Source organism: Chiloscyllium plagiosum, unplaced genomic scaffold (assembly GCF_037043375.1).
Source record: "Chiloscyllium plagiosum isolate Xiang-an unplaced genomic scaffold, Cpla_swu_hap1 HiC_scaffold_24, whole genome shotgun sequence".
Classification (NCBI taxonomy): domain Eukaryota; kingdom Metazoa; phylum Chordata; class Chondrichthyes; order Orectolobiformes; family Hemiscylliidae; genus Chiloscyllium; species Chiloscyllium plagiosum.
Window position 1 is genome coordinate 9,836,224 of NW_028270162.1, and position 15,979 is coordinate 9,852,202.

General features: G+C 39.4%; 1 protein-coding gene and 1 long non-coding RNA gene across 6 annotated transcripts in view; one reads left to right on the forward strand and one right to left on the reverse strand.

Annotated features, from left to right (window-relative positions):
- The window catches only part of LOC148145354 (uncharacterized), a 66,487-nt gene that overhangs the window by 12,987 nt on the left and 37,521 nt on the right, over nt 1–15,979 (reverse strand). The window lies entirely within an intron of this gene.
- Nucleotides 1–15,979, forward strand: part of gnb1l (guanine nucleotide binding protein (G protein), beta polypeptide 1-like) — a 44,257-nt gene that overhangs the window by 1,044 nt on the left and 27,234 nt on the right. For 2 of the 5 annotated variants that reach the window (XM_043715396.2, XM_043715391.2), the window contains exons 1-2: nt 466–1,040; nt 10,652–10,784. In XM_043715396.2, the coding sequence (XP_043571331.1) occupies nt 1,034–1,040; nt 10,652–10,784 (140 nt within the window). In that variant the 5' untranslated portion in view covers nt 466–1,033. The other 3 variants (XM_043715394.2, XM_087999893.1, XM_043715393.2) reach the window with 3 other exon arrangements.

Consider the following 15,979-nt stretch of genomic DNA (forward strand, 5'->3'; position numbering starts at 1 on the left):
ATGGGGTGGTGCTGGAGGAGCGGGGCGGCTGGGGATGGGGTGGTGCTGGAGGAGCGGGGCGGCTGGGGATGGGGTGGTGCTGGAGGAGCGGGGCGGCTGGGGATGGGGTGGTGCTGGAGGAGCGGGGCGGCTGGGGATGGGGTGGTGCTGGAGGAGCGGGGCGGCTGGGGATGGGGTGGTGCTGGAGGAGCGGGGCGGCTGGGGATGGGGTGGTGCTGGAGGAGCGGGGCGGCTGGGGATGGGGTGGTGCTGGAGGAGCGGGGCGGCTGGGGATGGGGTGGTGCTGGAGGAGCGGGGCGGCTGGGGATGGGGTGGTGCTGGAGGAGCGGGGCGTCCGGGTATGGGGTGATGCTGGAGGAGCGAGAAGTGAAGACTGGAGGTCTGTTAATTTTGTGCCATTATTTAAGAAAGGCTGCAAGCAAAAACCAGGAACCAAAGACCATTGAGCCTAACGTAAGGGGTGGATAAGTTCTTAGAGGGCAGTCTGAAAGCCAGGATCTACGTGCATTTGGAACAGCAAAGGCCGATTAGGGATAGTCAGCATGGCTTTGTGCATGAGAAATCGTGTCTCTCAAATCTGATTAACTTTTTGAAGAGGCGATAAAGAAGTCAGATGAGGGTAGTACAGTAAATGTTGTCTGCATGGACTTTAACAAGGCGTTTGACAAAGGACTTCATGGTAGACTAGTTAGTAAGGTTAAAACAATGACTGCAGATGCTGGAAACCAGATTCTGGTTTAGTGGTGCTGGAAGAGCACAGCAGTTCAGGCAGCATCCAAGGAGCTTAGCCAATTGGATACAAAATTGTCCTGATGGTAGGAGTAAGATGGTGGTGGTAGAGGGTTTTTTAGACTGGAGGGCTGTGACCATCAGTCTGCCACAAGGATGGCTGTTGGGTCCACTGTTGTTCGTTATTTATATAAACAATTTGGATAAAAATCGTTAATAAGTTTGTAGATTACTCCAAAACTGCTGTTATAGTAGACAACGAAGAAGGTTATCTCTGAGTCAACTTGATCAAGTGGATCGAGCAATGTCAGGTGGAGTTTAATTCAAATAAATGTGAGATGTTGCATTTCAATAAGACAAATCAGGGCAGGACTTACACAATTAATGGTAGGGCCCTGGGTAGTGTTGTCAAACACAGAGACCTAGAAGTACGGGTACATAGTTCTTTGAAAGTGGCACAGGCAGACAGGATGGTGAAGAAGGTCCTTGGCACACGTGCCTTCATCGGGGGAGGTATGGGGAGTTCCTTCACTGAGTAGGGTGGTTTTGGGGTAAGGTAGCTTTTCTCTACTGGAGTGTTCTAGGGATGTCAACAGGAGCTCCTCACCGTACAGTGAAGGTCTTCCTGAGGTGTGGGCACGATACCTTCATTTAATTGATCTCCACAATGTGCAAATGATGACTGAAATGGCTCCCTAACTTTATAAATACTAAACAAATTATATTTGAATCAAGTAACTTTGGTTGCAGATCCTAATTACAAATATGTATAGTCATTTAGTCCCTCAAATCTGTCCGCCTTTCAGTAAGAGTATGGCCGGATTACTATTTAAAACCATATATCTGACATTAATCAAAAAATATCAGTAAACTACAGATTTAAAATGACATTTGATATTTTCATGAGTTATCCTTTACACAACAGCATTCCAAACTTCTGCTACCATTTGTTGTTTCTCCAAATTTCACTCTTGACTGTGATTCACAGAGTATCTATGGTAAAGTATAGCTTTTCACCTTGCTCTGTGAAATCAAGACTACAGTTACACAGATAATTCTATGCCACTGTGGGGTGTTTTTGGGTGTCCATTGATGCAAAAGTGACAGTGTGACCCAGGAATCAAATCTTACTGTAGCTGATGATCAGTGAGCTTTTAGCAATGTACTGTCATGCCACTACCTGGATGCTGCAACTGTTGAATTTAACTGCTGTCATGTAAGACATGTTTACAAAAGTGCTGAAGTGATCTCCTGAACAATTTATCAATTTAGCACAGAGTTATTTTAACATTTTGATTTGATTTATTATTGTCACATGTACCTAGGTACAGTGAAAAACTTTGTCTACTACAGGCAGACCATAACATGCAAAGTTCATGCAATGATTGAACAGAGCAAGGAATACAAAGTTACAGCTGCAAAGAAGCAAGATCAACATTAGATTGAGAGGTCCATTCTGAAGTCTAATAACAGTGGGGAAGAAGCTACTCTTGAACCTGTTGGTATATGTGTTTAAGCTTTTGCAACGTCGCTGTGGGACTATGGTGTCACTGTGTAGGCCAGACCAAATAAGGATGACGGATTTCCATCCCTAAAGGACAGTAGTGAACCAGATAGGTTTTTCTGACAATTGGCAATGGTTTCATGGTCATCGTTAGACCTTTAATTCGAGATTCTTTATTGAATTCAAACTCCACCATCTGCTATGGCGGGATTTGAACCAAGGTTCCCAGAACTTTAGCTGAGTTTCTGGAATAGTTGTATAATGATAATATGACCAGGTGCCTGTAATTCACCCTCCAAGCCATCCATCACTTTTACTTGGGTAAATGTCACAGTTTTTCAGTGTTGCTGGTTCGCAATCCTGAAACTCACTCCTTAACTGCATTGTGATTCTACATACAATGCATGGACTGAGCAGATCAAGAAGGCAGCTCATCACCACCTTCCCAACAGCAATTAAGGATGAGGGCCCAGCCCACATCTGATTAATGAATTGCATGAACTTGATAAAGTTGCATTTTACTGTTGAATGTCTGTACCAGTTGGTATAGATAGCTAACTGAAGCCTTTATTTTTTTCTTGGAATTTTAAAGATGCACGTTTTTCCACATCATAATTGAATATCACATATAAGCATAACTAACCTTTTAGGTATTATTTAGGTATGAATAACTGAGTTAATGGAGATGTTTTACTTAAAGGAGCAGTGTATTTTATGTAGTAATTGTTGCCTGATTTGAATCAAGAGCATAGTTATGAAGCTGTAATGCTATGATATTTGTGTTTAACTATCACATCCTCATAAATTACTTTTGAAGTGCAAGCATTTGTTAGGTAGGTAGACTACTATCAGCACAAAGTTAACTCTCACGTTATTAAATAAAGCTAATATTTGACTGGTATATTGTAAAGGGCTACATTTCAATATTTGAACATTAAGTTAAAGAGAGAATATAATTATGATCCCATGTCAAAGAGCTTTTAGAGACTATTTACTTGACTTAACAGTTGTGAGCTAGAAATAATAGAAAATTCTATCACTATTTTATTTCACGTATAAGCTTGTCCTCATGCTGATCTGAGCTGAGAAGACCTTGAACAGCTTTATTGGAACTTATTTGAAGTTATTTGAACAATGCTGCATTTAACTTCTTTTAATTTTATTGATTATAAAACGAACTTGTCATTTTGTCCTGGCATAAACAATTTGAAAGAGTTTGTCTATCACTCAGAAGTCAGCATGATAAGTAAACTCTTGATCTCTGTCAATTGCAGTATGTCATTTGTGAGAAAGATATGATTGTAAAAAGCCATCCCCAGTTCACAGGATGTTCAATCTTCACTTTGAAAGTGTTCCCTACATTGGACACCTGAAAATATGTTTGGTGTTCAACTGACCTGTAACAATCCCATTAATCTTTGATAACCTTGTGGCATTTTGTCTTTGAACTAACTGTGCAGTTCTTCAACTCAGCTGCTTGTGGTACCAGAGACTGCAGGTGAAATGCAGATCTAAGTTGCATTTTGTTGCCTTTGGGCATTAGACAGTGAGACTTTTTCTTTACTACAGTGACGCACTTTAATTTCATGTTGTCAACAGTAAATTTACCGATATTGCAATACCAATATGTCAGTTTATTTTTAAAATTTCATTTTTCAACAGGTGAAGCTGTATTTAATGTGAATGGGCTGATAGAACTGTAACTGTAGTTTCACTCTTTAAGGCCCCCGTGTGTATGACAGGCTATTGCTGTGCTTGGTTTGAAATGCTTTGACCTCAACTTGGTTCACAAAAAATTTCTAATGATAGATGGAGGAAGAAGTTGCATTGCTTTTTTTTGACACCATATTGCCTTTTACATGAGGTATTACCTTTCTGTAAAAAAAGATTTTGTGGATGCTTGACTATGTAACACACATGCTGGAAATGTGTTGCTGGAAAAGCGCAGCAGGTCAGGCAGCATCCAGGGAACAGGAGAATCGACGTTTCGGGCATAAGCCCTTCTTCAGGAACCTATGTAACACACATGGCAAGTTACTACAATTTGCAGTGCACCATTATAAGACATCTGAGAAGGGATTTTGGAAAACTTTTTGAAGGAATTTATTTTATTTTATTTGGGGAGAAACTTTTACTCTTCCCTTTGTCCATTCCCCATGATTCAGCCAGATGCATGTGAGCTAGCTAATGCAGGATTTCTGATCGCACCACTCGAACTATAGACAGGAGGCACACAGAAGCAGTTTAGAGAATTCCACTGCTGGTGTTTTTTTTCTCTTCTAACTAGTGAGGTACCTAGAAATCAGATCTGAGTCTAATTCTACTTGATATCACTTTGTCTGATAACAATGTTATTTCAGTGTCTAAATGATATTTTTGCTGTGCATGAAAAACTGTTGACGGAGTTGAAACTTGTATTTTCAAGGAATATAGTTGTGAATTTTATGCTTCCCTTGGACCTGGTTTATCTGAAATACAGTTGCTTTGTGAGCAAGTGTGACCGTATTCTAATGAGATTGACAAGTAATTTGAGCATTACTAAACATTGGTGGAATGGATATGTTTTCAGGTCTGCCTTCCAGGTTGAGTACACAAGTGTGTTTTACATTCTTTTGTTTTTGGCCAATTTATGCTCTCAATTCAATGCTACCACTGGTTTACAGCTTGTGGTCTCAGAGTATGTGGTGAGGGATTAATGATTGTGACCTGTTCGCTAGAGGTTTTGACTGTGATGATGGTTAATTGATTACTGGGAGATAATCCAATCTGAGGTTAGCGATTTTTCAGGTTTCAAGTGTGTTCGTTACTTCCTATGGGTTTTGTAACTTGTGTACTATTGTCTCAGTCACTACTGGTTGTCAAAGTTTATAGATTAGAGTAATGAAGCTTCCTGTAAATTAGCCATTAGCAATTGGGTAATTAAAATAAAAGTGGCAGTATTTGAAAATCACATCATTTCTTGACAAAAACTATATGAATGGGAAGTATAATTGGCAAAATGTTTGTGTTAACTTCAAAAACTTCATCAAATTTCACCTGAATCTCTGTTTTCAAACTTCATGTAAATCAGCAGATTGCAGATTCCTCTATAAGTGCTTGTGCATAACACAATTGTAGCTTTTTGATTCTAATCCATCTATCCTACCTTTATCAAAACGTGGGACTTGCACAGAGTCCATTCTCCTGACAGTGATCCGTTTTCTTTTGCTCTGTCCTTGTGCCATGTTTTGTTATGAATGTGTTTTAAAGGTTTGGTGTGCCATTTACTCAATTTTAACGTACAATAGCTAATCAGTATCCTTCTAGAGTGGTAATTTGTGAAATAATGCAGGGGTCACAGAAGTCACTGTCAGTCATAGGGTTGCATCCACTCCCAAGAACGCATCGCTGGCATGCGGCTATGGGACCTGGATCTTTGAAGCCTGGAAAAATTGCCAAGCAAGCTCTTCCAAAGACTGGGCTTGATAGTGGTTTCAATTGAATTGGGGTCTCCAGTCTCTCAGGTGCTGACAGAAGCCTGAGCATGTGATTATTTCTGATTTAATAACATAAAGGGGAAACGAGCTTTGGCTGATAATTAGGCCTAATTAGTGAGAATGTGTTGATGGACAAGCCATCATATGGTCACAAAGAAACAAACTTTCTTTATCCGAGGCTTAGAGTCAGATTACAGTTCCTGTGTTATCTGCTTCTGCTGACTACAAGTCTGACTCTTGGTTACTTCTTCAAAGAGGAATGGGATCCCATAATATATAGGATTGGGATGAGAATATTGAAAAAGAAAATCTCTTTTATTCATTCCAACTAAATTAATTCTTCTTCCTCTTCTCTTCCCCATCTCACCCCTCCCCCATTTTAAGTTATCACTGTCTTAAAGTTTAAAGTACTGAGGTGATCTGATTTCAGCCTAGGAAATGCAATGAATAAGAACCTGTGCTCAACTGATTACTCATTTAGTCTGAAGCTACTTATTGTCTTATGTGAATATAGTGGACTTTGTTGTTTTCATTTGTTTTTTTAAGAATCCGCTTTCCTTGCCTTTTTGCAACCTGTAGGCCCTCAATAGAAGTTACAAAAAATACTGGCACTGTGTTCTAACTGACTTCAGTCTTCACCACTGAGATAAAAAGTTAATGTTTTTATTTTCAAATTAAGACAATATATTGCAGTCCAATTTCTGTATACAGTCTGTGTCCTGTACTAGCACAGTATACAAAGTTCAAACATTTGAATGTCAAACAATGCGATAAGTTTCAATTTTATATGTAAATATAGGTGCAATGTATATTAAAAGTCCCTAGCTTCTAATAATATAACATGAATCATTTTTATGGCACTGACTCTTTAACCATGTCAGCAAATGAAATTAATTGCTTTGTGTAACACTAAAATAGTATTTTTTGTGTTAGACAAATGTTGATAAGTAAAAGCCTTTTAACAAAAACTCTCCTCAAAGGAGAAGTAAACTAGCCCAAGATATACTTCCTAACATTTAAGAGTGAATGGCTGTGAGAACAGCTATCTTAATCGCTCAACATTTACTTAGGAAGCATTCCATGGCGCTGGCCTTAATTAGGGAGGCTGGGCTGACAAATCTGTGTGGCTGACAGATTAGCAATGCACAATTAAGCTAGGGCACCTTAACCAAGCAGTTTTCTAATCAGGACAGGATATCCAGTTCTTCTAGACATTGCTGACATTACCCACAGAAGTGAACTCACATGAAGGTTTGAAAAATATCACGAGATGCCTTGTTTAGAAGTAAACAAATGTTTATATGCAGTTTTACACCCTTGGCCTGAAGAGTTTAAATAACCCATCCAGAAGATAGGCTTTCAAGTGGCATGCACGTTTGACTTGATGTGCTAAGTCATCAGTGTTCTTAACACAGGCAATAGGACACTGCAGTCACTAAAGGCCGCCATAATCTATCTGTGTGTATGTGTGTGTGTGTGTGTGTGTGTGTGTGTGTAGATGCAGTTGCATCTCGAATACTCACAAACAATGCCACTAGTTGGAACTTGTTGCTTGTTTTGCTGTCAAAATGGCCAAACTCTGAATTAAGAGGAAAATAATTTCTGAGTCCTTTTACTAATCATATCAGATGCAAAGAACATGGAATTAAGAGAAATAAAATTTCACTCAGTCGTAGCTTTGCTGATCTTCAAGACTGGAGAATGTGAATAAACTTGGATAGGCCAGTCTCTCAATTTCCCCCTACAAATTCCCTGTTCGTACAGCATGGAGTTAGGCCTGGACGCTATCGTGTACTGTTCTGCGGCAAGTTATTTGTTTGAAACAAAACTGAATTAATAGTCAAACAGCATACTGTGAATAGGTGCATAGATGTGTGTTGCCCCAGTCTGGCAGTAATGTTGCTAAACATGTGCCACACGTGCACCTGATTGGCAGAAATGTCATTGGTAAAATCAGGAGATATCACAACTGAATACCAGACCAGTGAGCAAGTAGCAAAAGGGAATAAAAGTCACCCATTGACATCAAATTATACAGATGGGGCCAGAGCATGGGTTGAGGAGGATGGGGTCTTGAGGCACAGTGGTAGTATCCCTACCTGTGGGCCAGGAGATCAGATTTAAGTGATACCCACCATGCAGGTGTGTCAGAACATGCCTGAACAGCTTGATTGAAGTAAGTAATGGCTGAGGAGGCCAGCTGCCAAATATTTGAAGCATATTAGCTGTGAAAGGGGGCTGGATAAGGTTGGGTTGTTTTCGTTAGAACATAGAAGACTGAAAGGAGACCTGATTGAGGTGTGTAGAATTATGAGGGGCATGGACAGGATGAATAGATAGCAGTTGTTTCCCTTAGCTAAAGGATCAATAACAAGGAGGTGTCATTTTAAGGTGAAAAACCGAAGGTTTGGAGGGGATTTCACCCAGTGAGTAGTGGGAATCTGGAATGCTATGACTGGGAGGGTGGTTGAGGTTGGAAACTTCACAAACTTTAAAAAGCACTTGGATGAGCACTCGGAATGTCATAACGTTGAAGGTTATGGGCTAAGGGCTATAAAGTGGGACAAGTATAGATTTAGAATTGTCGATGCAGACTTCACGGGCCAAAAGGCCTCTTCAGTATGATTCTATGATTTGCTCAGCATTATAGGGAAGTGGGAGTTTGGATAAAGATTTACCTAGAGCTGAGGGAGTATATTCCTGTAAAGTCAGAGTCATAAAAATGTCCACCACGGAAACAGACCTTTTGGGTCATCTCATCAATGCCCACCAGATATCCTAAGTTAATAAGAGTCATAGAGTCATATAGTCCCATTTGCCAGCATTTGGCCCATATCCCTCCAAACCCTTCCTATTATGTACCTATCCAAATGCCTTTTAAATGTTGCAATTGCACCAGCCTCCACCACTTCCTGTGGCAGTTCATTCCATACATGCATCACCCTCAGCATGCAAATGTTGCCCCTTAGAACCCTTTTAAGTCTTTCCCCTCTCACCTTAAACCTATGCTTTCTAGTTTTGGACTTCCCTCTCCTGGAGAAAAGACTTTGACTGTTCACACAATCCATTCCCCTCATGATTTTATAAATTTCTATAAGGTCACCCCTCAGCCAGTGATGCTCCAGGGAAAGTAGCTGCAGCCTCTCCAGCCTCTCTCTATAGCTCAAACCCCCCAACCCTGGTAACATCCTTGTAAATGTTTCTGAACCCTTATATGTTTAACAACATCTTTCCTATAACAAGTTGCACTTCTTTGGATAACGGAGAATTTTATGCCATTGTTAGGCCACTGATGTCTTGTAGGTATTTTAAATTGCTTAGATTAGATTAGATTACATTACAGTGTGGAAACAGGCCCTTCGGCCCAACAAGTCCACACCGACCCGCCAAAGCGAAACCCACCCATACCCCTACATTTACCCCATACCTAACACTACGGGCAATTTAGCATGGCCAATTCACCTGACCTGCACATCTTTGGACTGTGGGAGGAAACCGGAGCACCCGGAGGAAACCCACGCAAACTCCACACAGTCAGTCGCCTGAGGCGGGAATTGAACCCGGGTCTCAGGCGCTGTGAGGCAGCAGTGCTAACCACTGTGCCACCGTACCACCCACCGTGCTGTTGTTCATTCTTCCCTTCTGAGATATACACTTTGTGTTTTACTTTAAACATTCCCAATTTGCATTATTGGCTGTGTCTGCAGTTATCACTTTTGTTTACGGTGACCATTTTTCAGGTAAAAATGACATATCTTACCATTTTTCCCCAGTGAGATTTATTTAAAGGTACTGTTTGGGCTATAATGTAATGTTTGATTTTTGATAGATTGCACATAACACATCATATTAGTCATATGATCTACAAATGTATCCAATGGAAATCTGAGAACATGTGCCACTTAAATTCTTAAATGTGTGTGATGGAATATAGTCTCAAAACTAGCAAAATAACCAAAAATCTGAGACATGGTCACTGGTGAAACATGAGTGCAGATTACTTTTGGAGAGTGTTTACAGGTAAAATGTGTATTTGATAAAATTTAATATGGAAAAATGAGAAGTGTAGCTTTCAAGGATAGGATGTATCCCATTCTGTGCATGTTCATCTTGAACCAATATGAGAATACATTCCTCCTCCAATGCAACCACGAAAGGAAAGAGTCTTGCCTTCTTTTGGCAATTCTCCTTAATTTCATGGTGAAATTCAGAAGTTCACAAAATGAAAAATTGCCCATGTGCACAGGACTAGAGGGTGATGTAACAGATAATTAAATGTATGTTATCCCAACAGAATCTGCTCTGTTCATGGGATATGGACATTGTTAGACCAGTGTTATCTGCTGTTCCCCAATTGTCCTGGAAAAGGTGCTAATGAGCTGCCTTTGTGAACTGCTGCAGTCCTTTGGATGTTGGGCCACATACAGTGCTGTTAGGGCCACATTCCAGTATTTTCACTCAGTATCAGTGAAGAAACAGTGATATATTTCCAAGTCAGAATAGTGTGTGTCTTGGAGGGGAACTTGCAGCATTTTGTACTCCCATGCATCTGCTGCCTTTGTCCTTCTGAGCACCAGTGATGAAGGGAGTAAAAGTTGAAGTTGGTGCTTTGTCCTGGATGATGTTGAGTTTCTTATGTTTTGAGCTGTATAAGTCAATGGAAATGGAGAGTATTCTATTATATTCCAGACTTATGCCTTGTAGATGGGGTGCAGTCTGTAGGGAATCCGAAAGTGAATAATTCCCAGATGCCAGCTGATTGAATGCATTTCTGCTGTTCTCTTGTGGTCCCATGTGGATTGCATGCTATTTCATTAAATCCACAAAGATTCAAGAATGTGCTCTTGTGCAGGAATTGACATAGCTAATTCTTTTGTATTAAGAAATACTGGATCCATTTTAAAACCATTGTTTCATTGCTCATTGCATGTTCTCTCTGCAGATTTCTGTGATAACTCTATGGCCATACCACCCCCTGATCCAAAGTTTGTGCTTCGCGGGACTGGAGCCTCAATAAATACTCTGCATTTCTGCTGCAGTGATCAGGAGGACTGGAATCCAATCCTCTTCTCAGGGTGAGAAACAGTTATTGTGCTGTACAGAGTAGTCTGGTTTGTAATGCAGAGTGAAGCCAAGAGTGTGATTTAAATTCCCACACTGGCTGAAGTTACTATGATGGACTCTCCTTCTCAACCTTACCCCTCACCTGAGGTGTGGTGATCCTCCAGTCAAACCGGCACCATGATCTCTCTCTAGTGAGAGAGTAGCCCTATTGTCGTGGGACTATGGCAACTTTCCTGTTTAATATGAAAGCAGCACTTGCATGTGTAACTAATACAATGGTCTATTTTCCATTGTATTAAAAATGAAACTATTCTTGAACTGTGCTGGAACCCTGTGGTGTGCTGCCATATGCAGGAAGATCTTTGAACAAACATATAACAACTCTTTATTATGATATTTCCAGAACATTCCATTGCAACAATGCCATTAGGCAACAGCTTTTTTTTTGTAGCATTCTTGATCATTTTAAAATTTACAATGTACTGTGTATACTTACGTAAAAGTCAACACTGTGGTCTTGACAATAATAATTTTTTCATTATAATATTTTTCCATGTAATATTCAATCTAATTTTTAAGGGATCAAGATCAAAAATATAATCCTGGGGATGTTACTGATTAGATTTTGTTGTAACTACGTAAGTATTACTGTAAAGAAGTTCCAGTAAATAAGTGAATAGATGCTACATGTTTAATATGATTGTGTTGTCCATTGTTTATAATCTTTCATAATTAAACAAATGTTAGATAGCTTAATATGAATTCTTTATTGTTGGTTTGTGCTTTATTCCATTGTGACAGTCTATTTTAGATTTCATTTGGTACCTCTCAAAAACATCACTGGTGTAAAAGTCAATCTCGTGACTCCGGCCAGTAAAGATTAGTCTCATACATTAGACTTTTACATGAATATATGCAGAATATAGTGGCAAACAGATGTTGGGTATGCCAGTGTGTAAATAATTTTCTAAAAGGATATTATTTGGTAGGAAGGAAGAAAGAGGTACCATTTTCAAGTACAACATCAGTTCACTATGAAGGAAAAACATGGTGCGGGCTTTTCAGTCTATTTGACAGTAGTGTTGCAAATAAGACATGTACTTACTGGCCACTGACATGTCCTTGATGATTGGCCTGCCCTCTCCTGGTCAGTATTTTAATTCTTAATGCTGCTGTTTAATAAGGCAGAAAGTTGTCAGTAAGTGCTGTAAGCTCCAAACCTTTTGATTAAAAAGATTACAGTTCTTGTATTAGCTGTGGTGTTTGCAGGAGCATAGGAACCAGAGTAGTCTAGTAGCTCCTCAAGACTGTCCTCCAATTAGTGATACTGCAGCAGCTCTCATTGATGCTGCTGTCCCTGTTTATATCACAGAATAAATATGTTTTTATATATTTGCTGGGTCACCTCCAACTGAATGTCAAATTAGTAAGCTTCAGTACAGCCAAGGCCATTAAAAGAACTGTTTGTGTACATAGACACGAGGCCTTCTTTATCTGGCAGCATTTAGCCATTTTTAAATCATCCATTTACTTGATCATGGAATGAGGCCAGAATTTCTTGGGCATTATTGTTGTCCTTGAGAACTTGGTGATGGGTCTGCTTCTTAAATAGCTGCAGTTCATATAGTGAAGGTTGCTCCCATAGTAATGTTAGGTAGGGAGCTCCAGAAGTTTCACGCAAAGAAGGTACGACTGCCTATGGTTTAACGTTGGGCTGAAGTGTATCTAGAGGCCGGCAATACTAATAGCAAATGTGGTCTAATTGTTCACTTTAGATAATTTGTTTTCGAAATGTCAATCCTACTGCCATAGTGAGAACTATCCTGAGTCAAGAGTAAAGGAGGAAATTCCAAGCCTGTCCAGCTTGCAATTTCTTTGAAACAAACTTTGGAATGTCATTAAAGTTTTCCATTTTAAATTCCAAGATATCTGGAAGATGTTGAGCTTGACACTCCCTTCCCATTGACTGTATAATATCATTTTTCAATGTTTGTGCATTATGATTTGTCATGAGCTGTTCAAGTGGCCTGGATCCTTGGGAAGTGGGTGATATCAAAGAAACCATATGCGGTGAGATGCTAAAATGCAGGTATTTAATTGTGTGCCTTTTGAGGATCTGCTGACACTATGGATTTAAAAGTACACTTAGGCTTATTCGCATGACATCTAGGAATCTGAAGCTTGGCTATGGTCATTTCAAGGATCCCTGGAAATATTGGAATCTCATTTGATCAGTGCCCGACAGAGATGCTGCTTACAGTGCTTCTTAGCCTTATCTAGATAATTGGTCAAGATAGATATGTTCCTGTCAGTAATTTTGGCTAGGTTGTCAGTGTTCTGTTCTTCCAACTCCCGGCCCATTGTAAGTAAATGAACAAATACTGGCAATGTCTTCGAATCTGTGAATATAGATCTACTGCACAAAAGGAGGCCATTCAGTCCATTGCACACATGCTGGACTGTGTAGCATTTTTTGCATTCTGGTCACTTCAACTCTAGGTGAAAATGAGTTTGGATGACTAGCATGTTTAATTGAAGGAGGGCAGATGATAGCTTCATGAGAAGCATTAATACTTCAAAGAGGCCTTAAGTATTGTATAATATACTGTCAAAAGAAAATTCTGGGAACAAAACCTGTCATAAACAGTAGGCACCATAAGTTGTAATAACTGCTCAGTGGAGAATATTGAAAGCACAGAAAAGCACTGAAGGAATTAACTTTTGCAGAAAAATTAGATGCAACTGTCTTTCTAGTAGATCTTCCCAATTAAAATCAAATATTAACTTGTAAGGCTTGTGCAAGTTTAATTTTATTATAGTAGTAAGTACTTTGCATTGATTAGTTATTTGTTCTGTAATCCAAGCTAGGTAAATGGAAGGAAATTAGCCACAATCTAATAAGTGACATAACAGGTTCAAGGGATGGAATTAGAGTTCTCACTCCTATCATTGTTTTTATTGGAAGAGGCTTTAAGACATAATCCAGTGACTGTCAGAAAGGTACAGTAAGATCTAAACAATTACATTTACATTATGTTATATCAATAGTCCTGGTTCTTATACTAATATAGTCTTTGTTAGAACAAAGAGAAGCTCCACAAGGAGGTTTGGCTGATCTGGAAGTTTACCACATTAAAAAGATAGGGGAAAAACCCATGCATACAGTAATCACACTCCTAAAGTTGAGTGAGAGATATATATTATGAAATATCATTTTTTATCAAGAAATGGGAAGTTACACCATCACCTGTATTGTTTCCTTGAGATTTTTGTCTGGAATGCTTAATGAATAATTGCTGTGTTTTGCATTGAAGGCAGTATAGCGAATATTTACTAGATTGGTTCTTGTTGTGAGAGGGTTGTTCTACTTTTTGAGACTGAGTAGATTGGGCCTATACTCTGAAACTTAGAAAAGTGTTCCAGAAACATACAGGATCCCAAAGTGACTTGACAAGGTAGCCACTGAGAAATTATTTCCACCTGCAGAGTCTTGGGGTACAGAACCAATCACTTCAGACTAAGGGGAAATATTTCTTCACTCAGGGTTGTGAGTCATTAGAATTATCCACATTAGAGGTTTGTAAATGCTCCAACATTGAATATATTTAAGGCCATGATATAAACAGGCTTTTGGTATCTCTTGGGAATTCGAGGATATGGAAAGCCACAGGAAAGTGGTTTGAGGCTGAGAATCAGCTGTAATTACATTGAATAGCCTGTAGGGGCTTATCTACTCTTTATTTCTCACGTTCTTCTGAACCAGTACTGGCTGTTGTATGCATTTTCTTCTTTCAAGTGTTTAGATATAATAAAGGCAAGTTGGAATTGAAAACAAATTTCATTCCAGCTCGTGACTAGAACTGATTTGAACATCCAAAATGGGTCTGAATGCCAAACCCAAAATGATCAATAAAGAAAAATCCAAATGCGATTTTACTGAGCCTCCAACTCCTGTAGATGCAGTCATGAACTTAACATCAAATTACATGTTTTGCCTCAATGCATGCTAGGACAAAGCAATCATCAAATTGTTTTGAGGGTTGAGCTGATTGCAAATTACTGCATAATTTCACTTTATTGTAATTGACCTTTTGTGCAAGTGCCCCAAAGAATAATTCCTTGTGATCTTTTGGCTCCAAAGCGATAACTAAAAATAATTGCTACTAAACAAACTAAATTTATAATTGCTACTGTCTGGTATTTTGACAGGGTATTGAGATTGATGTAAACTTGGACTAATGGAGCTCTTCAACAACTATTGGGTTTGAGCACGCTAGGTCTCAGGTGATTTCCAGTGTTGCTTCACACCATTATTTACAAGGTTATATTTTGAAACTAGAAAACAGGTCATTTGGAATTTTTCCAAATTGCTTATCATCTATTAGTCGAAAGGGAAAGATGTGGTCAGATTTGTTCTTGACTTCAACATTTGCTGAATTTTTAAAAAATTTGAATCTGAAAATTTTTTTTTGTTCCAAATTTCCAACTTTTTTACATTTTTAAGATGTTTAGCAATAGCTACATTTGTTAGTTATTACAGTTTCTGCAGGGATATTTGGAACTCTAACAGTTGTTGTGGTTCTGTTCGCCGAGCTGGAAATTTTTGTTGCAAACGTTTTGTCCCCTGTCTAGGTGACATCCTCAGTGCTTGGGAGCCTCCTGTGAACCACTTCTGTGGTGTTTCCTCCGGCATTTATAGTGGCCTGTCCCTGCCACTTCCGGTTGTCAGTTTCAGCTGTCCGCTGTAGTGGTTGGTATATTGGGTCCAGGTCGATGTGTTTGTTGATGGAGTTTGTGGATGAGTGCCATGCTTCTAGGAATTCCCTGGTTGTTCTTTGTTTGGCTTGCCCTATAATGGTAGTGTTGTCCCAGTCGAATTCATGTTGCTTGTCGTCTGCGTGTGTGGCTACTAAGGATAGCTGGTGGTGGCGTTTCGTGGCTAGTTGATGTTCATGGATGCGGATCGTTAGCTGTCTTCCTGTTTGTCCTATAAAGTGTTTTGTGCAGTCCTTGCATTGGATTTTGTACACTACATTAGTTTTGCTCATGCTGAGTATCGGCTGAGCACCCGAGCTACAAATCTTCTCACAAACTTTGAACTCTTAACAGTGCACAGAATTTTTAAAAATCATTTTGTTTGGGTTTGACCGTATGTTATTCTACTTGCCAGTTTTAAATTGTTTGTTTTAACATTCTGTTTTATGAG